This window comes from Ascidia mentula, chromosome 5 (genome assembly GCF_947561715.1).
Source record: "Ascidia mentula chromosome 5, kaAscMent1.1, whole genome shotgun sequence".
NCBI classification, from domain to species: Eukaryota; Metazoa; Chordata; class Ascidiacea; order Phlebobranchia; family Ascidiidae; genus Ascidia; species Ascidia mentula.
Genome location: NC_138570.1, coordinates 21170490 through 21195767, shown reverse-complemented (window position 1 = coordinate 21195767; position 25278 = coordinate 21170490). Strand labels below are relative to the sequence as shown.

The 25278-nt window shown below is 38.2% G+C and overlaps 2 protein-coding genes and 2 pseudogenes across 8 annotated transcripts in view; 1 reads left to right on the top strand and 3 right to left on the bottom strand.

Moving 5' to 3' along the window:
• Positions 1 to 25278, top strand: part of LOC145904023 (NLR family CARD domain-containing protein 3-like) — a 60998-nt gene that overhangs the window by 5444 nt on the left and 30276 nt on the right. Inside the window, exons 2-10 of one of the 5 annotated variants that reach the window (XM_082992234.1) lie at positions 3242 to 3394; positions 3609 to 3716; positions 3896 to 3928; positions 4064 to 5368; positions 6052 to 6144; positions 6377 to 6448; positions 6812 to 7044; positions 7272 to 7439; positions 7507 to 7641. In XM_082992234.1, the coding sequence (XP_082848360.1) occupies positions 3242 to 3394; positions 3609 to 3716; positions 3896 to 3928; positions 4064 to 5368; positions 6052 to 6144; positions 6377 to 6448; positions 6812 to 7044; positions 7272 to 7439; positions 7507 to 7608 (2267 nt within the window). In that variant the 3' untranslated portion in view covers positions 7609 to 7641. Of the gene's footprint in view, positions 1 to 3241; positions 3395 to 3608; positions 3717 to 3895; positions 3929 to 4063; positions 5369 to 6051; positions 6145 to 6376; positions 6449 to 6522; positions 7045 to 7271; positions 7440 to 7506; positions 7642 to 25278 lie in introns of those variants that run through there. The other 4 variants (XM_082992238.1, XM_082992237.1, XM_082992235.1 and 1 more) reach the window with 4 other exon arrangements.
• Positions 9938 to 15162, bottom strand: LOC145903311 (GATOR2 complex protein WDR24-like; annotated as a pseudogene). The gene is made up of 11 exons (XR_014402636.1): positions 14989 to 15162; positions 14484 to 14676; positions 13990 to 14133; positions 13102 to 13239; positions 12775 to 12957; positions 12000 to 12687; positions 11534 to 11697; positions 11235 to 11322; positions 10866 to 11102; positions 10416 to 10584; positions 9938 to 10240 (listed from the first exon to the last, which is right to left on the bottom strand). The product of XR_014402636.1 is annotated as a GATOR2 complex protein WDR24-like (transcript).
• LOC145903598 (ankyrin and armadillo repeat-containing protein-like) lies at positions 16068 to 19097 on the bottom strand (annotated as a pseudogene). Its single transcript, XR_014402665.1, has 8 exons — positions 18975 to 19097; positions 18543 to 18719; positions 18207 to 18360; positions 17840 to 18001; positions 17292 to 17581; positions 16879 to 17037; positions 16334 to 16740; positions 16068 to 16215 (listed from the first exon to the last, which is right to left on the bottom strand). The product of XR_014402665.1 is annotated as an ankyrin and armadillo repeat-containing protein-like (transcript).
• On the bottom strand, positions 19331 to 22637 carry LOC145903630 (uncharacterized). The gene is made up of 6 exons (XM_082991735.1): positions 22626 to 22637; positions 22003 to 22190; positions 20791 to 21020; positions 20329 to 20511; positions 19845 to 19970; positions 19331 to 19515 (listed from the first exon to the last, which is right to left on the bottom strand). The coding sequence occupies exons 4-6, from the start codon at positions 20507 to 20509 to the stop codon at positions 19424 to 19426; spliced, it is 399 nt and encodes a 132-aa protein (XP_082847861.1). The 5' UTR covers positions 20510 to 20511; positions 20791 to 21020; positions 22003 to 22190; positions 22626 to 22637; the 3' UTR covers positions 19331 to 19423.

Below are 25278 nucleotides of genomic sequence, written 5' to 3'. Positions count from 1 at the left end.
AACACTAGAAACTTGAGTGCCAGAAGAACAATTCTGATTAATAAACTACGTCATTATATTTAAGTTAATAGCCACTGAAAGTCGTCCATCTGGCGAATAATATTGCGTCGAAATCCTAGTTTATGTAACCTTAAAATTGAATATTTCAAATCGGTATGTAAAACTATACGCTTGACCAGAAAGCACACAAAGTTTGTTTGTCAGCTATGACGTCAAACGTCGAGCGCGCGTTCTGTTTTTCCATTTCGAGTCTTCATTAAACAAATCGTAAACCAGGTGAAGTCAGATACACGGCTGCTGTGGAAGGCTTTTAAATGCGCGTTGTTGCAAATCAAATAAAGTCTTTCAGTCTCGCCCCAAGCACAGTGGAAATTGTTTCGTAAATGAGTAGATTTCTGTTGGGTTCAAACTCTTGTACAAATAAAGTTGTGTTTGGAGTTTTGAATTTTTGGTCGAAATACGTTTTGTGGTCAGTTTTGAAGAAAATCTCGAAAATCTCAATTTTAAACAAATCGTAAACCAGGTTAAGCCAGAGGTCACGTCCTTCAGGGAACAACATGTTTGCGCCAATGAGGGTTAATAATTGTCTGCAATTTGCGTTTGTCAACGAGGCTTGGATTTTTTCATCATCAATACAGAAGTCAAGTTGAATCGCTCGCTGAAAGCGGAACTTTCGTATGAGAAAAAATGTCATTTGTTAAAAGCATGAGGTTCGCGTTGGCAAAACTACAACAACGATAAATGCAGAATAAGACAAAATATCGTCTTAACCACGAATAGTAGGCTTGATTATTTACCATTTGAGTTATTTACCATATGGGTTCGAGAATTAGCAGTTAACGTCGGCACTTTGTTTTGCTGTTTTGAACGAGTGGTGCTTCAATATCGCAACTCCATATTTCTTGAGGTCCGTTATGAGGAAAAAAACGGTTGAAAAAGATACGTCATCATATTTAAAGTGTTAGCCAACGAAAGTTATATTTGGGACGAGACGCTACACGTCCGAAAAACCTGGTTTACTTCCCCTTAAAGTTGTCTGTTTAAATTCAGTAAGCTGGAACACATAAATTTGTTTGTCCATTATGACGTCAAACGTTACGACGCGTTCGGTTTCTTTGTTCGAATCTTTATTCAAACAAATCATAAACTAGAAGCCAAAGTTCGGGCACGCCATGAAACATCACGTTTGTGTCACGTGTGCTGTGTGACGTAGCAGGATGAGAATTATTTATTCGAGAATTGCGCGCGCGCAAAGTTCGTGGACGTGGAATACGAAAATGTGCAGATATTTCACACCTTGCTACGTCACACAACACACGTGAATTTCGAAATCCGAATCATGCAAAGTGATTTTTCCAATGGTCGGGGTATTGATAATTGTGCACCAATATGTATTGTTTTGAAAATGAAAGCCAAAGCTAAAATGCTGTTATACATTAGTAAACGTTTCGAACACTAACTGCGTTCATCATCAGTAGCGTTTACTAATGTATAACAGCATTTTAGCTTTGGCTTTCATTTTCAAGATTATAATCTCCAAATATTTTGCACCCAAATATGTATTGTTTGGCGCTACTTCGGTCCAGGTGACGTAAGCAAATTAAGTTTTAATGTCGCTTTCATATTTAGCACACGGCTTCAGAAAGATATTGTAGGTAAAGAAAACATTGTCACAAAACCTTTCCCATCAGTCATACATTGTTTGAGGCAGTGATTACTTTATATTGTGACGTAATAAGTAAGGCGTGGTGTGCCACACTTTGACATGCTTGGTTACACACTGGTGAATCCATACAACTGAAGCAATTTCTCACTCAAAAGCGTAAACTGTTTGGAATGTAAACAATACACAGACGGTGGTTGTGACGTAAGTGGCGCACTGCCTTTGTTTGCTGAAGGTTTCTCACTCGCAAAAACTGTGGCTTGTTGGTCTTGGAGGAACCAGCCCAGCTAAGTACGAAAAGTCAAAGGTTTATTTCGTAATCTGTACAGAAGTTAAATCGCTCGCTAAAGCTGTGCTTTCGTATAGCAAGAAAGCGCCATTTGTTAAAAGCATGGGGTTAGCGTTGGCAACAACTACAACAACGACAATTGCAGAATGAGACAAAATATCGTTTTACCCACGAATAGTAGGCTTGTTTATTTACCACTTGCGTTGTGTGGGTTCAAGCAAATCTTCAAATAACAGAGAACTCGCAGTTAACATCGGTCTGCCATTGAAAGCAATTAAATTCGCACTGGATTTGAACGAGTGGTGCTTCGATATCCGTGCGCAAAAACGGTTGAAAACGATACGTCATCATATTAAAAGTGTTAGTCATCGAAAATTATATGTGGGGCGAGACGCTACACGTCCGAAAATCTTGGTTTACTTTACCTTAAAGTTGCTTAGAACTTAGAGCGCAAATTAATTTTGTTTGTCAGCTATGACGCCAAACGTCGAGCGCGCGTTTAGCTTCTCCATTACGAGTCTTCATTAAACAAATCGTAACACAGGTGAAGACAGAGTTCAGGTCCTTCGTGAAACAACATGTTTGTGTCACGTTTACTCCAGACATACCAGGATCATATTCGAAAATTCAAATGTATTGAAGAAGGAATTATGCGCATGGGAATGGGTCTGAACCATATTGCAAGTAGAAAATATAGTAGACAATAGTAGCCTGGATAACCAGAGCAGAAATTAATTTAGGATATAAGGATCCTATTCCAATTCGTTTTCTGCCAAATTGCCTGAAATTTGGCTGCAATTTAACACAAATTTAAATTCTGAAAAAAAGGGCCAGACCCTTATTCCAAAAATTTTTATGTTTTCTATTTTTTAGATGTCTCAGCCCATTTCTTTTATTTTCTTAATTTTAGTAAATCTGTTTTTGGTGAAAGCACGCAAGCTTGCTTAAAACCTGATTAAAGACCAATTTAATTATTCAACTGTTCTAAACAGACCACAACACCCGAATTTTTTAAATGTGTGCTCAATAGTGCCACAAAGCGGTAGCGTCCACAGTCGTCTGCGCAACGATAACTGGGTTACAGAGGTCACAATGTCACATACAGGGTGAAAGGATTGCGCTGGAGTACCAACGAAATATCTTTCTGTTTTATTTACATAAATAAGTTTATGCAGACTTTCTTTGGTTTTAAAGAGTTGCTAGATTAATCTGTACTGAGGTTTTGTTTTGTAGTTTAAGCTTGGATTAAAGAAGTGATTTCTGTGAGCTGCATTTATGTTTATTTGCAGTGAAAAGGTTTCAAAAATTGTGCCAAGTTGCTGCATTTGTTTTCGAAAGAGGGACATTGCCGACAAACATCATGACGGACACAGAAAGTAATAGAAGAAGAATGACTACAACAATTTCAGAATCTGGTTCAAAAGTTGTCCAACAGAAAGCAGGTCTAATGCGTTATTCTCTCCTTTATTACATAAAATTGGATGGAAAGTTACTAAAATCAATTATGCCTCATAGTAAACCTTAGCTTTATTGGGAATGTATCATGCATAGTAACTTTTTAATTAAAGTAGCCTAACTAAAATGAAATTTTTGTTTTTAGGCAAGTAATGTACAAATGATATTTCAGGCACTAACAAGATATTAACTTTGAATCAGATTCCACACAGCACATATCAGCACCAGGAGCAACCATAGCTGGTAGCATTGCTGCAGTTCAGGGCAATGTCAATCAACCAACAATAATAAACAACTACAATACTCCAGGTATATTTGTCAACTGACCAATGCACTGTAAACTAATGCAACATTAAATGGTACATTCTGTTTATGATCACATTTAATTTTTGCAATGAAACTTTTTAACCTTTGCACCAACCAACCGTTTCATTTTATACAAAGCCGATTTTATACCCTTAAAGTCAGATTACTGTGAATTTTTGCAGGTCCATCAAACGAAGGTGAACAAGCAGATGAAAGTAAGCTGTTTCATCCTCTTTACTGCATTTAAAATATTTACCTAGATAATGTCTGACAATAATGCCCGAATGCTTCCATATGATAATGTCTAGTGAGCCATAATTACTTGTCTCTAGTTATATTTCTGTCTGCAGACAAAAAGCAGCGAGAAGCCATTCAAATCATCAAACATGAACAGGACAAAATTAAGTCTGTCACACCTCTTTCTGGTTTAAATGAAGAAGGAATCCCAGATGTTTGTCCACAGCTGGAGAAACGTGATTTCTACCAAGGTATTGATACCAAGAAAGGTGAAGAGTTTGTGCCATCAACAATAAGGTACAATGAAAATAAAGTTAAAGAAGAGCGTATAACTTTTGATGAGCTGCTTTCCACAATCGAAAGTGGTGATCAGTTTCTTGCCATTATTGGCGCAGCTGGTGCAGGGAAATCCACTTTGTCCAAGAAACTTTTGAGAAAAAACAAAGATGGATATTTGGTGTTACACCTAAGTTTCATGAATTTAGATTATGGAGATGAAAAACTCACACTTCAAGAACTCCTACTTGATAGGCAGTTTCCAGATGTTAAGCAAACTGACCTTGATGCTGCATTTAAATGGATGAAACAAAACCAAGAAAAATGTGTTTTGGTATTTGATGGTCTGGACCAGGCAACATGGTCATTAGAAAATATAAGGCGAATTAATACAGATTATAAAACTCGGTTCACAGTTCAACAGCTTGTTGCTAATCTCTGCAGCAAAACCCTGTTCAAAAAATCATCATTGATCTTTACATCACGTCCTCATTCACTGCTTTCCATTCCTGTGGGACTTCGTCCAAAACCCACTATATATATCCGTGACCTTACTACAGAAAACACGAAGAAGCTATTTGATTTCTTTGCTGGAGAAAAGGCAAACGAACTGTGGGAAAAACTTAAAGAAACTCCAGAAATGCTAGACTTTTGTCACAATCCATTACTTTTGCAGTTTGCTGTGTATGCTGGTTTGTTTGGTGACAAAAACTGTTTTGGCACAATTACAAGCTTATTTGATGTTGTTTTGCAACAACTCGATGCATCCGAGCATGCTAAGGGTAGTATACACTTTTTGAGAGAAGCACTTGGCAGAATGGCATATAATGGAATGACTCGTAAAACTGTTGTATTTACCCACCAAGAACTCTCAAATGTGGGCCTGGAGTATCTTAAAGTACAAGATGTTATAATAAAACTACCAAAATATTCGTGGTTTTCAGAAAGAAAAGTTTTCGATGTTGCAGCTTCTTGTTTTTTCTTTGTTCACCAAATGATTCAGGAATTTTCTGCTGCTTCGTACATTTCCTTGTTCATGCCAGATGAAGACTTCGACAAATTCCTTGATACATTGGTTCGAGAAGAACACTGGAACATGACGCGACGATTTGTTTGTGGCCTCTTGCTTGGAAAGGAAAGTTGTAAGTACATTCCTTAATCTGTATATTTTGTGTCATAATGTTTGCAGGCTTGGCACCCCACGCATTGCTGCCTGGCTGGATCAGCCACTTTTTCCTGACAAGTCGGAGCAAAATTTGAAAAATCAAGCTCCCGGTGAGGTTTGAACTCACGACCCTGGGCTGACCAGGCCCAACGTTCTACCAACTGAGCTATATGAGCTCAGTGGTTTCACGGGGTATATTGTGGCGAAGGGACACTGGTGCGCAAGCGCACAACTTGCCAGGCAACCTTCACATACACGTAGGGGATCTCTACCACCGTATCAGATAACGCAGTAATATTTCATGCAATGGCATGATCGCCCAACTGCACAGTTCCTTGCTTGGCGATACTGCCAATCATGCCATTGCATGAAATATTAGTGGTATAGATCTCCTGTAGCTCAGTTGGTAGAGCGTTGGTTGGCCCAGGGTCATGAGTTCAAACCTCACCTGATTTTTCAAATCTTGCTCCGACTTGTCAGGAAAAAGTGGCTGATCCAGCTCGGCTCCAATGCCTGGGCTGCCAAGCCTGCAAACTAATGATCGCGATACGTTAGCTGTGATCGCCAAGAAAGGACCTACGCAGTAGGGCTATTATGCCAATCATGCCATTGCATAAAATGTTACTGCTTTTTGTGTCATAATTTTTGTTTTGCTGACAGATTCAAGAAGTGACAATACCGAAACCAACTTGGACCCTGGATGTGCTACTAGTTCCACTAGCCAGATGACATTCCCCAGCATTCAACAAAAAGGTTTTGTTGCATTTGATGTTCCCGTATGCTATTTGAATTAACATATTTAAACTCAACAATTTCACAGCACTGCGGTTAGGTGCACAGCGTTTTTTAACACAGCACATGGTAACGCAAATCTTCTACAAATAATGGCTGTGTTTGTAAAAATATATATGAGTGCAAATAATTCGTCCAACCAAATGCAATTTTACAATTTCCATTGCAAATGTTGGTCTTTCTTGTTTTCCAGATAAAAGTGCGAAATTATTGGATGCGCTTTCAAGATATCTCCAATCTCAACCACAGCGATACGATCTACCGAGTGAGTAAATGATATGAATGCCAACAGTGTTTAATACGTGTTTGTAAACATTACATTTATTTATGTAACAATAGGTGGGTTTGTTACGTCACACAGCCATTGTTGGAACCGAACACTCAATGCAGTTTTTATCAGTTGTGAAAAAACCTTGTAAAGGAAGGTCGTGTTTATTTCTTTCATAATATTTTGTGATAATTTAAACTTTTTATATTGGATTGATTTGTTGGTTCTTGTGTTGATTAAATCCGACTTAAACGTGGGGAATTCTGTGCAAGAATAAAGTAAGTTTTATTTTAAGTGATTTTATTAAAACTGGAAACCAGACATCTGTTTTTTTATAAACTTGCTTCGGTTTTGTTTCAGATTTATTTCTGGATTTGAAGGAAATCCAAAAATGCCATCTAGAAAAATTCGCTAGGTTTTGTCCTGAGAAGTTGAATTTTACCCGAACCCGACTTCACTCAATCCTTGAGGTTTTGTCGGAATTTTTACCAAAAGTTACAAGAGCATATTTGTTGCTGGGGCTGGGGGATTGCGGCCTGAACTCCGAAGATTTAACGATTATTTGTGAAGCAATAAAAATAATGGAATACGGGGTTTGTTCGGTTTTTGTTCATTTTCTGAATAAGTTTTTATTTGAATAAAAGCATTTTTTACCAAAGTTTTCGAATTAAAGAAAAATGACATAAAATATTTTTATTGTAGTTTAGGGAATAAATTTTGTTTGTGTATTTTTTACTCTTTTCCAGTTTTAATATTTGTTTATTCCTGGTTTAAAGAGCATCAAAACATTTCCTACAAACAATGTTTATATTTTGAATAGTTGTTATATCTCGACCTGAGTGGAAACGACTTTCATCGAAGAGAAGATGTGGAAAAAATTTGTGGGATTTTACCGAAGGTTGGGTGGAGGTTGGATCTGCGTAACTGCGGATTGGATCCGGATTCGATTAAGATGGTGAAGCACGCACTTGAGAATATGAGAGTTCCTGTGAGGATTTAATTTAAAAGATTAATTTGTAAATTTTAATAAAATCAAAACTTTTGTGACTTTTCAGCCGGAAGTTGACGGTTTGGATAAACAGTCCCCCTTTCGATTCAGACTCCAGTGGTTCATATCAACACAAAAACTACCTCATGTTCCTCATAATTATTTGTGATTTCGTGATTCTTCAAAATTAAATAAATTTAACAAAAACAAAACTTCCGCCATTTTTTTTTCTTCCGCAGCGGTCACCAAGACCGAAACTTTAACGATGCCGGTAGGGGTTTTTAAACGAATAGAAATAATATTAGGATGGAACACCGGGCCGATTTTTTTGGCAATTAAAATACGTGCAGTTTCAAAAACAAAAATTTACACTTTTGATTTAAAGATTTAATATTTTAGTTAATATCTGTTTGTAAATTGAGCACATTACGACCAACCAATAGATGCCGCGAGTGTAATAAGATTTCCAACTTCCGTCATTTCGTCAAAATTGTTTTTTTAAAACAAAATTAAATATCATGTTCGAATAAACACAAATTGAAAAGATATCACAAAATCAAGACAGCTTATGACAAGCAACAAAATAACAATTAGGAAAACGTGATTCAGGCTTGGGAACAGTAATTTAACGTATCCTTTGTAATTTAGTTCACTGGAATCGCAGCTAGGGCAATAAAGGAGTCTGGGCCTAGGCTACTTTTTCATGTAGATACTCTAACACGTCACGAACGGACGATGGGGATTTCCCCGGCTCTTGCGTAGCTACTTAAACTTGCGTTTTCACGAGACTAAGCAATAGTACAACTCCAATATTAGGTTCATTATAGCACAAACCTTATTACGTACAAAGAGCGTCATGTTTTTTTGCGGGATTTGTTTGAAGGCCGTGAATTTCGACACTATAGGACATGTGTACCATTGTCTATCAGCACGTGGTGAACGAAACGTTTCGTTTATGTAAGATGTTTTCTTGTTTTCAAAATACCTCTGTGCAATGCCTTAATAATTATTTTAGTTCGGAAAGAATGATATTTCCAACAAACGTGTCCAAAGCGCTGGTTTAACCACGCCATGGATGAACCAAGGAAATCGACCGTTCGTGAGGTGGTTAGAGTATTGTCGCCGCACAATACATGTATATACTAAAAAAGCCCAAAGCGTATAGGCCTACTTATGACCGAGAGTTATAACCAAAGTCATTGTAATCACGCGTTCAACGCATGTCCGAGTTGTGATGTCCAATAAAACGACATGGGAAAAAAGAAGAACTCATTTCCGGTTTAGGTCAATTCCTGATCGGACAATTTAATAGGAAACACCTGCCGAGCTGGTGACAGGTGAAAAAATTGTAGCCGGTAGAAGCAGCCACATTATAGTAACCATGTAATTTGGGCAATAAAGTCATATAGGTAACTTAGGCAACAAAACTAACTGTGTAAATCAAGTTAAAATAATGAAAGGAATTTCTTTGCCAAAATTTAAACACAAGTACTTCTTTCGCAAATGATAAATAAAGCCTAAATTAACATAACTACTTTTAGTGATTCGGAAAACAAAGTCAACCTAAACATAAACAACCTATTTAGGGCACTTAGATAATCAAGCTATATAAATAACTGACGTAATCGACCAAATCGGCCAACTTTAAGTTGCATTAAAGTTGCGCAACAACTCCAAATAAGTTATCAATACTTGTGGCCAACCACAGACTATATAAGCAGAGCGACTTACGCCTGCCAAATCAGTGTGTTTTAACTGTTGCTGTGTAAGCGTCTGGGCTGTTGGTTTTGCTTTAGCCCTCTCCATGTTTTGAAGAAACTTCTGTGCTGTGTTGTATTATATTACTGGATTATAAACAATAAACGGATTTATGAACACCTTTGGACTGGTTTGAAGCTTGGTGGATGTGTGTTTAGTCGAAGTTAGACTATTTAGAAGACGCACAGACTTGTGTAAAGGAGTTCTTTAACTCCAACAGTAACCTTGAGATAACGAGGCCGAATTGCCATCGAGACTCGGTCGGATCCTTTGTGTGCGAGGCCCGAGACGCAGTGTACCCCACGGTCCCGCAGCGGGGGCGTACGCCGACAGTATCGACCACTTTTTTCCGACAAGTCGGAGCGAGATATGCAAAATAACCCCACCTGCTGGTATGTTTCAAACTAAAGGCAATGGGTTAACCAGACCCAACGCTCTACCAACTGAGCTACGCGATTTCAGAGATTTGTAGGTAGTTTATAATGGCCAAGATACACTGGTGAGTCAGCACACAACTTTACTAACGATCTACACATATACATCACTAACCATACCACGCAGAAATATATCGCGATATCATATGTGAAGGTTGGCTATTGCAGATGAGGTTGCCAAGTACGGGTTTTCACAGTAGAGCGATCCTGTCTAGTTCCTGTGTTAGTAATTCGTACAACCATAAACAACCATGTATTTGCCTGCGGTCGAGTCAAGACATCAGCTTGCATTCATTTTTATTGATGTTACAGACAGTGATATCTGCATGTTATAGGAATATCGTTTTTCTGACATTGTTTTATCCAAGTTGTCACACAGTTGGAATGTCCCCCGAAGCTACAGCCTTGACAATATGTGTAGAGTCCGCGCACTTGAAGTTGACAGTAGAAACACGTGACTGGTTTGTTTTTGTGTTCCGCATCAATGTGTCAGTCACATGACCAGGGGTTACTCTGGGGCATTCGTCGTTGGCAGACTTGGCAGCCCAGGGTGAAAGTTGAAGAGGATGAGAGAGATTGGATTGCAGGAACTTGGCTCAGTTTTACAACCTGAACGAAAATTACGTTCATCAACAAATGCGAAAAAGAGTTTAATTTGTTGATGTCCAAGTTTCAAACTAAAAGTAATTGTATTGGTATTGGCATAACATAAAATAAAAACTAAAAAATTAACAAGAAAAGAATTAACTGCAAATTGAAACAAAACATACAGTAGTTATTCCACCTGAGCATGTTGTATCCATAACCTGTTCTTTGCCAACAAATCAAGGTAGGAGTTTTGCCAATGATCAACTGTCTCAACATCAATAGGAAGGTTATATGTGGATGGATAGGATGACATTGCAAGCAGCATACACACTGGACTTTGCACACCATTCATTTCAGCAAAAAATCTGAAAATACATTGAATACAACACATGTAGCATGTTGAGACCTGTGAATGTTTTGAGAAAATAAAAAAATAAATTCAAGACAAGAACTATTTTTGAGTGAATAAACATTCTTGTAAAGACTTTTACCTATGTACAAGCAGTTGGCAGATTATTTTATCTCATTGTCTGGTGAGTGTTAGTTCTGTTGTTTTAAAAATATGCTGTTGATGAATCGTTGCATTTCTTTGTCAATTTCAAAAATACGATGTTTTGTCGGAATATTTTAAACTGCGCAAACTCACTCTAATTGCTGACAGGCAATCTCTTCTTTAATTGAATCGAGTGGGACCGGCCAGAGAGTGGGACACACACTGATGACTCCATCTGAGATGTTAAGCTCCTCATCAGCAGGTAACGACCTTCTCATGCCACCTCCCACCGTGAGCAGTCAGGATTCGTTTTTCAGATTCATTTTCAATGTTCATTCCAGAAGGTGCAACTATTCGACCAAACTTTGATTCCGCGTCCGGTTCGATGTCCTGAAAAAGACAGGAGATTGTTTCTTACATCTTTCATTACTTAGTGTAACCTTAAAACGGTGTTCACAGCAACCATATGTTTAGCAACACAAAACACTGTGGCCTATCTATCTATCTATATATCGATCACACCTCTCTCTGTTGGAAAGCTTCAGCTGGAACAAGATATTCGTGCTCAGACAAAAACTCAGCTTCTGATGTCATTCCACCATAACCAAACCTAAATCATTAAACCTGATTACAGATTATAATTTCCACTACATGTTTTAATTTTGGACATCTTGGTGTTTAATTGTAGATAACACCGTGAATTTTGTTGCGGATGCAGCAACAGGAAAGCATGATAATATATTCTTTTACTAGTTTTTGCACAATTGTGTTGCAACAAACTTTGCATGATTTTATATTTGAGAATAATATCTCTAAACTACCCAGGGTCATCATCTGTCATGTAGAGATCAGGTTCTGATTGTCGTCCTCGAGCGATATCAGTGAGATAATCTTCTACCTCAAGTCTTCCATCATCAGAACGTTGATCAGCTTCCCCACCATGGATTGCTGAGCCATTCAATGCATGCGAACCATGCAGTTCATCCTACAGCAAACACAAATCAGTTATTGTGTGTAGAAGCAATCTTGGTAAAATTCCTGTCCAACAATTAGTGATAATCAATATTTGCCATGCCATGTTATGAACAAATACTGCCATAACTTTAGAAAATCATTTTGTTTTTTAAACATCAAACCATGGTCACAAGAATCCTTCGATTCCACCCCTCAAAAAACATGGCATAATTATGTGTCTGCATACCAGGCATTTCGCAACTATTTATTAGGTGAAGATCTGCAACAATTGTTTATTCAGTAGCACATATTGTGTCACTAAAACCACCTCACCTTTTTCACAGTAAGTGAGTGTCTTTTGTTTTTGGCCTCTGCTTTTTCCAACTTTTCTGAAACTTCAGGTTGTGATTTGTTCAAATGAATCTCTTTGTTGAAAAAAACTACAAGCAATTTCCACGTCCGAGCAACATTACAGAATCCACCTTTCAAAGCAACATCAGAGTTGTGCGAGCAAAGCTCTTCGAATGTCATTTTTGTCCCACTTCCATCTAAAACATAGTTTTTCGCAACAAACCTAAATTGGTTAAGAGTTAATTGCTCTACAACAGAGTCTGTCATAGTTGGATAATCATCAAAGTCAGAACTTGGTTTTAAATCAGACTTGGTGCTTGAAAATATTCTGAACTTTGATCTGGAATTAAGAAAGTTGTTTTGTCTTTGAAATGCAACTGGCGAAGGAGGACTGGAAATACTCAAACCGTCCAAATCAATCAAATATTGTTGGTAATTTTGAAGCAGAACCAGTGGGACTCTGTGCCCTTGGTGTTGATGCTGTGGCTTGACTTGCGAGGGCGATATGACCACATGAGCTGATGGCAAGTCCACTACTCATGGCCTGCTTAGCTGGACAAGAAGCGTCAAGTAATGAATGCATCATGAGACGGCCATCTTTCGAACATGACAAAATAAAATTTGGATCTGACTTTTTCCAAACTATTCCAGAGGGGCTGTCTGTGTGATCCTTAAAATATGTTCAGTTCATTGTTTAAAAAGTAAATTAATCAAAAAACAAATGGTTGTTTGATACAACTACAATTATAATTCATACCTGGAAATGAGCAAATGGGACATATTTCCTATGCAGATGCCAAATGTTCACGCTGAATTCAAGCATCATAGATATAGTAGCAAGTTGCTCGGGATGGTGGGGTCTCCATTTAACCGAAGCTACGGACGACATGGTTGGAACATTGTTTATTTCTTTCTCCCTGTTGTTTTCAATCGACCAAACCTGGAATGTGACAAGTGGAAACATTGGAAAACAATATTTAACACCGACAATGATTAGATCCGTTACCAGCAATGACATGAAAAGCACCTTTTACAGATGCAAAAACAGAGTTGAAAACTTATTCGTGTTATTACAATCACCCACCTTAACCATGTTATCACGCCCTCCAGTGGCAAGAGTCATTTTGTGATGTGGTTCCGGGTGCCAGTCGAGAGTATACACAGATCCCTTGTGTGCGATAAACTGGTGAACGTAACCTGTAGGTCGCCTGTAATCCCATATCTAGTAACAACAACAACAAAAATTAACATGAAAACTTTTGGTGCAAAATTCTAATTTGCTCTCACTAAAATGCTGAGTTTGCATTTAAACTGAGAACATTTTTAGTATCACAAGCACTGGTTTACTGTTTCACTGCATTTATATTTACCAAAAGGACAGACCAAATATTTCAAAAAAACTTACATTTTAAATTGGTTTTATATGTTAGAACAGTGTGGTCCAACTAAATTTCGTCGCAGGCCATAACAAACCGTTAGTTTATCCCGCGGGCCATTGTACATACGGAAGTACGGATCGAAATTACTATTACACGAATAGCACAACTCAATTTTTAATCAATGCGATTTGTGGTCGAGCAGCTTCTTATAACGAAAGGGGTCGTGTAAACAGGAATTTGGTTGTGGCCATGCAAAGACAATGGTACAAAGTTGTGTTTCAAGTCAGGTTACAATTCTCGGGCAAACGGAAATTAGATCATGGGCCAAAATTGGCCCGCGGGCCTGTAGTTGGACCACGCTGTGTTAGAATATAACAGTGAGGTGATTTTAACAAAAATCATTTTAATGTAAGATTCCTTGAGTCGGTTTGAGTTGTTTTATTTATTCTATGACATCCATGTGTTTCTGGCATTATTATTTTATTATATTTCCATGATAACATGTTCACAACATGACAGCATTAAATATCCAGATTCAGTTGAAAATTGTCTGCAGGTATTTTTATATAAGTTAGCACACCCCTAAAACTTACTTGTACATAACCATTATCGAAGCTAGCAGCAAAAATAAAATATTCATGAGGATTGAACTGAACACTTCTCACGCCATCAGCTTTGCTTTGAAACGTGTAGGTACTTTCCCCTCTCCTCAAATCAAACAGCTTCATCGTTCCGTCCTTTAACAAACAAATGATACAATATGGCTTCTAAGCTTGTTATTTGAATAAACACATAAAATATATTTTTATAAACTTTACACTCTGCTTTGACTTGTTTGCAGCCAAAAGCAAATTAACACTTGTAATACAGAAAATTTGTAACAGAAAAATGTACGTGCTCCTGTAAGACGTGTTACAAGTTACATTGTGCACCAAACTAAATTTTATCGATCAAGATTTGTGATTGCGAAAAAGGCTTGTGTCACATAAAAATGCAAATTTAAACAAACTTGTCTAACAGTCTTGACAGGTCCCATCTATGTAAGAAACTCATTTTTATTTAAAAACCATCCATATATATATAACACCTGTGATCCACTTAGCAAAAGATTTCCATCAGAGTTGGACCGTGCGACGATGTTCAGACAATATAGCGAGCTTTTTCTCACGACCAGGAGTGTTTAAATCCCAAGCTACAACCGCTCCATTAGTAGCAGCAGTTGCGATCAAATTTTCATCCACGGGACTCCAACCCAAGTCAGAACAACTCATGTTCAAACCCTGAAATAAAAAAAATAATTTTTATCAATTGTGTATGTGTGAACTAATTATGCTGATGAACAGCAATTGTAATCTTGAAAAATTAGGTTAAGCATGCAGCCACAGGTAAAAGCTAATTTGATTTCAATAACTTATGATGTATTATTTTGTTGGGTGGTAACTGGCTTTGTCCAGTCATGAGCAAAGAAAAATACCAATATGCCTCCCTTAAAAATACAACAGCAATTGCAAAAACCTACACTTGTAGCATGAAACGAAACACAATCAGCACTATCAAACTTAGTTGCACACATTAATTCCATCGGAGCAAACCTGTTTTCTTCCAACATGAAGATTAAGGTGCTCGCTGAAACCATTAACCTCATCAACATGATAAATTTTTAACAGAGACCGTCCAGCGATGACCACTTTACTGTTGTCCTTACTGAGGCAAAGTGCATTCACTGCTGTTCCAACATCTATTGAAACGTCTTTGTTTCTCTTCATAATTTCAAGTTTTCCGATGAAATATGCGGTGTTTTATATTTAATATCACTTCCACAACACATAAGCACTTTGGTTTACAGAAGACAAGGTCATGAAATTTATTGTATATTTAAAGAACAACACACTGACTCTGTTTGCCCTTGCAAATTTTTGATAAAATTACACTATAACAACAATTATTCCAATCCGACCCAGAAAAACCATTTAAGCGCAGATGCAAAGGTGATTTTTCACAGATAAAGAAACCTGCTTACGGTTAACTACATAAATACTGTAGCAGCAAGTTCTTAAACAAACTAATTCCCGAGAAAATGTAAACAAAACAAATTCGTCTCTTGCACGCTTCAGTGATTTTCCAACAGGAACAGCGATTTTATCCTCGCAACCAGAACATTAACTTTTCTAATGCTGATTGCTGACTTGCAATAATCACCTAATTTTTTTTGTATACACAAAATAGCCAGATTGAATCAAGTTGATATACATTTTGCATGAACGAGCAATATTCTATATTGCAAATATTCGGTTGGAAGCCAACAATTTATTGTAGTAAAGCTACTCGATTTCTACAAAAATTTAAGGTAAATATGCATATGTCTAACTTTGTCAAACATTCTTTACTAAGTACACACGATGCAATTATGAGTAAAAAAATGTTACATCAGTGGAAGAATCTGGGATGTTCACAGTTTTATAAATCTCACAAAACGTGTCACTTCAAAAAGGAATGCAAGAACATAAAAAAACAGCATCGTATCTTTCACATAATACAGGAAGCATACAAATATTCACAGTGAAATATTTACAAACTACACGAACTTGTCGCGCAACTGCATACAATAAGTAAAACAAAGGAACAGAAAAGTTTTATTTGTTTGTAGAAACTTTTCTGTTGGCTGGGGAAATCGAACGTGCTCTCATCGTCCGGTGAGCAGCTCTGAAAAAATCCACATTTCAGTGTTCCTGTATTTTAACGTACACTACGAGGCATTTCCTACCCGTTAACATGTAAGGTGTTTGCCCTCGTTTGCGCTGTTTGAGGTCTTGACGGCCCTGAATAAACAAAGGTTGATATTTTTATGATTGAAATAAACCCCAGAACTTTTGCTGCATGAAAGCTTGTGTCTAAGCTCAGTAGAATGTACGTTAACACAAATTATAACGAACTTACTCCTCTTTTCTTTTAACAATCGGCAAACCGATGGTCGCCTGTCGTTTAAACTCGGCTACAAACTCATCAGACACTTTTCCATCTTCACCCAAATTATCTGTAAGAGTGACACAAAGGCCTTCAGTCGCTCTGCATGACGTCATCAACTCTCTGCTCGCCGTTCGGTTGAAAGATAAATATCCTAAAAATGTCATCATAAAGTTTAAACCACGTGGAAATAGAAAAATGTCAATATAAAATCTGTCAATACAAATCACCCAAAAAGTCGAATATATATTTCAACACGTACCTGCCATTGCCACTACGTCATCGTTGACGTCATCGAGGAAGTTGACGAGCGTAATGACGCCTCTAGCAGAAGATTCGACAAGGGAAGTGTTTGTTATGATGCGAGCGAGAACAACCAGCTGTTAAATACACAACTGCTATAACTTAAAACCACTTCCTCCACGATTTCGTTCCACACAAGGTTTATATTATTGCATGAGGTTTTTATTCATCTCACAAAGCTGTCTAAGATACAAGATATTTCTTTCCAACTTTACCTGAAAAGCTGCGGTAGTTTCAAAAATCGGATCCTTGCACCGAAATAACTCCTCAAACGTTGTGAGGCTCAAACCACCCAAGCGTGAAATCCGTTGTTGTTGTTGGATTCGGTTGAATGCGAACATGGTTAGAGTGGATACTGCTTGTAATTTCTCCGCCTTAAAAAGAACAAAACATATGCTTGTAAAAATTACTTCCAATTCGTTCACACATAAACTATGCACACGCAATTAACTTTATCGCCAATTATTTGTACGTAAATTTCAATAGAAAGTAAATACCCTGGCTTAAAGCAAGCTTCGCAGATTCAACAGGAGTTGTGGGAAACAAGTAGTAGAGGTGGGGATTACCCACCCGGTACTATATATTGAGCATTCTTTATTACATCACAAAGGTTTTACAACAAACCCACCATACTGGGCGAGTTGCAGACTTGCAGAATAATTTCGAATCCGAATCCGTCCAATTCGTTCAGTTTGTCTTCGTTCTCCTGACAACCGCTAACAAGACACGATAAACAATGGAGAAGATCGACCTTTAGAACAAACATCTTTTGTTTAATCGCGACTCTATGACGTAATTTCTGGCATCGCGTCATCTTCTCGTCACGTGACGTTTTCCACACTCTGTTGACCAGCAGCTCAATGGCGCCCTCTTCGGCAATTGTGAGTTGAGAGTTCTTGTTGTTTATGTGGGCTACACCTGGACCGATGTGAAAATAAAGTGAAATAATAATAAACAAATTTATCAAAAACAAACTTTAGGAAATTCACTGATTTTACAAACACAAAATATTGCATTCTGAACGAAACCAATATTTTCAAATAGGTAAAAAAAACAACACCAGACGTTCAAGCTCCCTCTAACGCTTTCGAAAACAAAAAAGCTTCACGCGCAGCCATTGTCGTTATTATAATACCTGAAATGCACGTTACAGAGGTAGGAAAAATGGTCACGCACCAATGCACATCTTGTTAATAGCGTCCAGTGTTCCCATGACGACTTTCCGACTGGTTTTCCCCAACCTGAGCAACCGGATGAGCGGAGGGATAGTGTTGTCACGTGACAAACGCGCCTGACTCGATGAACTTTTCCAGCTCCATGCTGCCACCGCCTGGCAACCTACAAACGAGTCAATACATTCCAGCCATTGACATCAAAAAATCGTTTTGCTAAAATACTCCGCGAAGAATCTTTTTAGCGACAACTTCCACTGATTGGGATCTTGTGTTTCCTGAACTCATTTTGTTTTCCGACATACACTGTTTCATTTTTAATATTATTCGTTTGTTTTATTTCAAATATCAGAAATAAAGCAACTTTTTACCGATCAACTGAAGCGTGTCGGATTTGCTGAGTAACATGTCAATGATTTGACTCGTCCCGATTCTGCGAGCAATTGCTCTCTGCTGCTCAGGGTGGTGACCGGCCAACGACCACAGTGCGCATGCGCCGCGTTCCTTCACCTCATCCGACCAAATCTGTTACGAAAATAAAAGTTGATGGAAATCTTTACATTGGGTTGATTCATGTTTTTTTTGCAAAATGGAAAGAAAAAATCAAAAAAATGCCGGAAAAGAGTTCCACTAAAAGTCACAAGGTTTCAATGAGAAATTCTTTAAACTTGACAAACTTGATTTTTGTAACTTCATTCTCTACTTACTTGAAACAGACGACACAGAGCGGTCGGAGCTTCTTCTAACGACGCCTCGTGTTGGGCTGCCTGGTTCCCTCTAGTGATGCATCCAACAGCAAGCGCAGCTTTTATCTGAGCGGGAATGCAATGACCTCGCAATATCGCCACCAGCGGCACTAACACTCCGATTTGAACAAATTCGTTCTGTGTAAAATCTTTGGATAAATTTTTAACTTTCTGACATTTAGGAAACAACAAAAAAGACCAATTTTAATATTTCAGTAAATCTTTTGTAAAAACAACACCGGCCAAACAAAATGATTACTGCAAGCAATATAAACAACGACTTCACTTCTTGACTGAAAATATTCAGTTCTTCAACAGGTGCAAAATCCCACAAGTGTGGATTAATATTTAGGTCACAATTCACAACAAGCTTCATCCCCACACCCGTTATACCTGGTTGTCCTGGTTGTCATCGCAAACAGCAGCAATCGCGTCAGCAGTCGCCGTCTGAAGCGAATCGTCCTTCACCGTGAGAAAATCAACCAGGAACCCGGAAGCTCCACACTCCATAATTCTCCGCTGGATGTCGCCCGCACCACTCGTGTCTCCCCGACAGAGTGAAGCCAGGGTGTTGATGACGTTGACAAGCACATCCACAACCTGGAACAATACAAGCTGGAAAGTTACAATTACCTCAAATCCCATGGGAAGTATACGACGGACGTGAGGCATCGGTTTTAAACCAACTGCAATAAATTTAATCCAGAATTCCCCTCCTGTTATTTCTGACTCACGTCAACTTGGAGGAGTTCAACTAACGGTCGGATACCACCATGTGCGGCGATGGGTGACGCGTTGTCATCCACGTGAGCGAGATCCGAGAGAACGACGGAGGAACGCGATTAAATCTCGCATCTCTCATCCGTAGATTCCAGATCCTGGTTCTCCGGATCAAGATCGTGGGAGGCCATGGGTTTTAACAGAGAAATAAGAGCTGCGAAAAATAGTCCCCGATTGAAAAGAAACAAGTCTGACCAATCGACGGCATATTCAATATATTTTACACTTAACTTAATCAAATGCTGTACGATAAGCAGACATTGCACAAATTACATAATTTTTACGCAAAGTTACTGCAGACATGAACAGAAAACGTGATACATAAAATAGCACCGATAAAATCATGAGGGTTTCCGAGTCAGACACACAATTTCTCTTCTTTTTTTTTTTTTACGTGATTTTCAAAAAAATACTGAACAGGTATTCAACTACGATTTCTATCCTGACAAAAGTGAAATGTTAACCACGTGACTTAACACCTACTTGGAATCGCGCCAGCGTTCGCAATCTCAACTCTGACGTCATCCTGTTCCGACATGAGGCAAATAACAGAACAAGCGAGTGATCTTAAGGGAGAAGTCGTCTCGTCTTCCAAATCCTTCCCTAAACCTTCAACACAAATGTTCACTGAGTCCTCGACCACAAAGTTCGATGGTTTGGGATTTCTGGAGTTACAACTTGGACGCCAACCACAAACACACACTCAGTGCATCCGCGTAAAGATTTAACGAAGCTTATTGCGGGAATAAAAACGTTGCAGCGACATTTAGCGGCAAACAACACACGTCTTTTAGTGAGTGCCAGTCAGGTTTAGTGGGTGTTTCGACCATTAGGTCTCATCCGTGCAGCTTTTGGGGCCAGTGACGAAACATCCGGGCGAACACCACGCACAGTCGCCGGGATAGCTTTAAATTTAATTTATCCGACGAAAAACATGTGCCCACATTGACCACAGTTAAAAACGAACCAGAATCAAGGGACATGGTTCCTGACGTGGGTCTTCTTCTTGCGCTCCGGAGCAAATTAACAAGAGGAGGAACTGCATCAGCCGCCAACAGAGGGCGCCAGTAAGTCGGTGTGCGATGAAGCAGAACCTCGAGGCAACGAAGCGAAGCGTCTTGGCGGGAAACGAATCGGCATTCCAGCATTTCTTAAATAGAGAATTTGTTTTTTGTGAGGTTACAATAATGTTAGGGAATAATAAATAAATAAATTGTCACATTTTCCACACACAGAGTTTCCGACTTATTTCGAAAATAAACAAAATTTTCTCAAAATTACAACATCAACCGATGGAACCAAAGTTCCTTAAAGAGTCATCCGGCCTGCTAATAAATTCACAAATACACACGCATATACGCAAAAAGCATCTTCAGCGTAATTTCAGTACGTAATCCTGGTGCTATTACGCAACAATGACGTCACTCACCAACCAAAGATGGCCACACGTTTAAACTTTCCTCGTCATCACCATCCTTCCTCCCCTTCAAACTAATCAAATATTTGATGACGTCAGTGTGGTAACTGAGGGCTGCTCTTTGCACGGGACCGTCATTGTTGACGTCACGCGATCGCACGATGGCGCCAGACTTGATGAGAAATTTGAGGCAATCGAGCGCTCCACTTGAGGCAGCAACGAGCAGTGGTGTAGCGTTGTCCCTGTTTCAACAACATTGGTGAAGGCGCTCGACGTTATATTAAGCACAAAAAGCCTGATCGGGATTCATGGCAAGGAGAGTCAGGGTTCGAACCCCGGTGTGGCAAAAATTCAGCAGCTGTTTTTCATTAAATTCCCATTTTCGTGACGTATTTGTTTCATTGATGACGAAATTAGCAGTGGTTGGATACCGGGTTAGTTTAAATAAGTGCATATACACAGGGATGAGTCAGACCTAACCCGAATATCGTACGTGGAATGCGCTCCACTCAGATTGTAACAACGTCGCTAGGAATCACACACCTGTTTATATAATAATGTCGCTGTTTCTTCTGAGACCAATTAGAATTGATGACGCAACTCTAGCAATATATGATAAATGTGCGGCAAGTTGAATGTAAAAATAAACTAGGTTGATATATACTGGTTAGTACAGTAATTATGGATGTGTGTTAGATCTGCGGACACATGTACGCACTGTTTCAATTTATAAAGTCTTATCAGTGCAGCTGGTGACTGTGGCACTGGGGCAGCTTGGATACTGTCAGGGATTTTAGATTTTAACTTCGTGGTGATTTTAACTTCGTGGTGTCTGTGGTGTAAGTGTGCATGGTAGTCTACAAGGTAGCCCAGTGCCACAGTCACACCAAACTGCACTTATGAGACCTTATAGGATGAAATATTGTGTGCAAGTGTCTGCAGTTCTCATGGATTATTATGGCTCTTTACTGCTTGTAAGGAAGAAACACACATTGTGCTTGTTTTGTATTTGGACCGATTCTGTTTGAAGTCAGAACACTGCACTTCATTATAGATTTGAAATTTAAGCAGGTTTAGTGCATTTTTGAAACCTTATTTTGATAACCCAACCCCCGTTTTGCCATTATTTTGCCCAAACATATATATCTTATATGCACGTCTTATGCCCGCGACAGATCCCAGTATGGAAACTCGTTATCACACGATCATCTAAAATCCACCAACCTGTGATCCACTCAGCGAAAGATTTCCATGAGAGTTGTGACACTTTCGTGACCATGTGACCAACATTCAGACAATATAGCAAGCCAGAAGTGTTTAAATCCCAAGCTACAACCGCTTCATTAGTAGCAGCAGTTGCGGTCAAGTTTACATCCACAGGACTCCAACCCATGTCAACTCATGTTTAAGCCCTGAAATTAAAAAAAATGCTAATTATGTGTTAGGACAAACATGTTGATGACCAGGTACTGTGATCATGTCAAATGTTAGGTTTAGTGAATTATGTCAACTGTATGATTTTATTGGGTGATGACTAGCAACATGTTACAACACAAACTTGTTGATGTTTGTTGTTCAAACAAACAATTACCTGAATACTCAGAGTTATAGGGTGAGAAATTCTTACCACAAACAAATCAAAGTTTGGGTCAACTTCTGACATTGTAAATGCAAGTTGAATTATAACCACAATTACTTTAATCATTATCACAGCTTTGTTTTGACCCCAAACTTATTGTACCTCATTTTTGCCTTCATTTTAACACATACCGCAGGTTCAAGTATTTTCCCATGGATCATCATGAGATCACAAACAAAATAACATAAATTTGTCTTATCAGACTTACCAGAAGCAGTGTTTCCACAAACTATTTGAGCAGTCGGTTGGGATTTAAGAACTGCAAATAAATCATTAAACGAAGTTGGTCGGATCCATGAAGTTCCACCATTAAATAATTCAAGCCTGGTTGCTTTTAGTTGCACTAACCTGACCTTTTAAGGTCCTAAGAAACAAAAACTGTTAAATATTTCTTGAGATACAATGTTGTTTAATTAAAGTATTTGTTGGTAACAGAAAAGGAATCAGGAAGTTTGTACATTTTATTGCATGTTGTACCTCAATGTCTGAACATTTTTCCAGCAGTTTTGGGTCAGCATCTGTTGCAGAAGATTTCATTGCATCAAGTATGGGACGATATCCTGTACAACGACAAATGTCTCCATCAAAACTATCTTTGCTCGGTTGGAGTTGGATCTTCTGATAAAAGGCTAAAAAGACGAGAGGGTTACTTTGTGGTTTTATTGGCAACTACAAATAACCAAGCATATACTGCAATGATTTAATATAATAAGCACAGTTGTGTTTGAAAGGCCAAATAAACATACTCTGAATAACCCACCACAAATTTTCTGTGTATTCTAATTGATAAGCGAACCTGTACATATTCATGACGAAGCCAGGAGTGCAATAACCACACTGTGAACCATCGAACTCAGCTACACGAGTTTGTATTGCATTGTAGCCATCTCTTCGTGACCCAAGTCCTTCCACAGTTGTTACTCTGCACCCGTCCACTGAAGCAAGCAGGCTGAGGCACTAAATACGTTTGTCAATACATAAATTTTTTTTAATGTGCATTTTTATGTCAAACACAGTAAAATTAGTTAATGAATAGGAAGCATCTGCATATCAGTTATGATTAAACAACAAACCAAGACATAGAGTTTAACTTTCAACATTCACCGAGTTTACAGCTTCTATCTTTCCAGGAGTTTTCTCCATGGCAACCACGCAACATCCACATCCACTCCCTCATAACACATCACTTTTGTTCCAGTGAGTCCTGGTTGTGATCGGAGCCATGAGTTCAGGCTCATCATCGGATCCACATCATCAACTGAACAAAGCAAACAGGTTTACAACAACTAATAATTTATACTTCAATCTTTAACAAACATGTCCGCATTTTTTGTGTTATCTGTTGCCAACAACTAAAATTAACTAAATTAAAATGCATTAAAAAGCTAAAAAAAGAAATGCAGAAGATTTTTGCATATAAGCTTCAACAAACCTGTATACAGTTGTCTATTTACATGGAATGATATTGAGGTGCTTGTCACTGTACCAAGTATAACCACCTGACGTGGATGCATAGAAAGTTTTGTCCCACGTATTTAAGAAATTCCTACAAAATCTTGTTGACAAAAAATGCTCCATCGGTTTTGTATTAAAATTTATAACCTTTTACAACGGGGTTGAGAGAAAAAATATAAAAAAGACAAACCACAGCAATTAATTCATGAATGGATCCCGGATTGGAAAGTTTGTTTTTTTGCGCGGATTTTGTTTTTGGCGATCGTTAATTGTGCGGACGATCGCAACGTTTTTTCATATGTTAGTGCATTACAGACAACTATGGAAAACAAGCAGAAGTTACAGATTTGTTCGTAAAAATTACAGTGTCAAATAAAAATATAAGTAAAGTGATCGAAAAAGTGGTCAAATATGAAATACTGCCAAATGCAAAAACTGCCTGCAAGAATTTGTCAGAAACAACCAATCTGGGGGCTTACCTATCTAACAACTAATTCTTAAACAGACCACACAAAAACATGATGATAAATCTTGATATAAATTTAAAATTAACGTGAAAACAAACTTTCGCAGGTCAGGTAATACACAAAAGCTTTCACAGCATTGGAATTAAACTCCGCTGGTGAACTCTCTGCGACGCTTAGCTGAAAAGTCATCATTCATTTGTTTTTCTGAGTTTCCATTTTTTCCTAAAAACGTCACTTGGCACTGGACAGATAGGGGATTTCCCAATTTGTCAAAATAATGACGTCAGTGTTTTTTTGATGATCAGAAAAGGTTGTGCTTCAGGGGCCGTTTTCTGACGCCATAAAAATTTTGGGATTTTTGTAAGGCCATAATTTCATCTGTTTTTTTTTTTCAATATCAATACATTTTCAATACAGAAATAAAAAAGAATTTTGTGTCCTAAGCGGAACCTTCCCTTAACGCGAAACATAGACTGTACGTTTCAAGTTACGCCTCAACTACTATGCAAAATGTAACCGTTACAATCCAATGAAACTAAACACACCCAGTCTCCTCGCAACCAGCATTCAGTTGTTTAAGTGTGTAGTAGTTTGCTGATTCACTGAAGGTTTGTAAGGGTTAATATTTGTTACTAGGATTTAAGAAAATCAAAGGATGTGAAAAAGAACTTGAAAATGTGGTGGCGAAAGTTGGGCCGGTTGCTGTCAGTTTGGTTGCTTCAAATAAATTCAAATTCCATGCTCACACAAACTATGAAGGTAACTTTTTGAAAACAACTTCTTATAACTTAACTGTAAATAAATTTGCCATTTTGCGAGCAAATATTAAATATCATATCAGTGTAATGAACTTTCAGATATATTTTATGATCCTGATTGGGAAAAAGGTTTAAATCCAACGAACGAAAACGCGTTACGTCACACAGTGTTGGTTGTTGG

What these genes read in the sequence shown, in the direction of transcription:
- LOC145903630 (XM_082991735.1), bottom strand. Translation starts at nt 20,509, where the DNA reads ATGCTGGAATGCCGATTCGTTTCCCGCCAAGACGCTTCGCTTCGTTGC. An exon ending in AACCATGTCCCTTGATTCTG is followed by an intron (nt 19,971 to 20,328) that starts GTTCGTTTTTAA and finishes TTTGTGTTGAAG; the next exon opens with GTTTAGGGAAGGATTTGGAA. An exon ending in GAACGCTGGCGCGATTCCAA is followed by an intron (nt 19,516 to 19,844) that starts GTAGGTGTTAAG and finishes TATTTTTCGCAG; the next exon opens with CTCTTATTTCTCTGTTAAAA.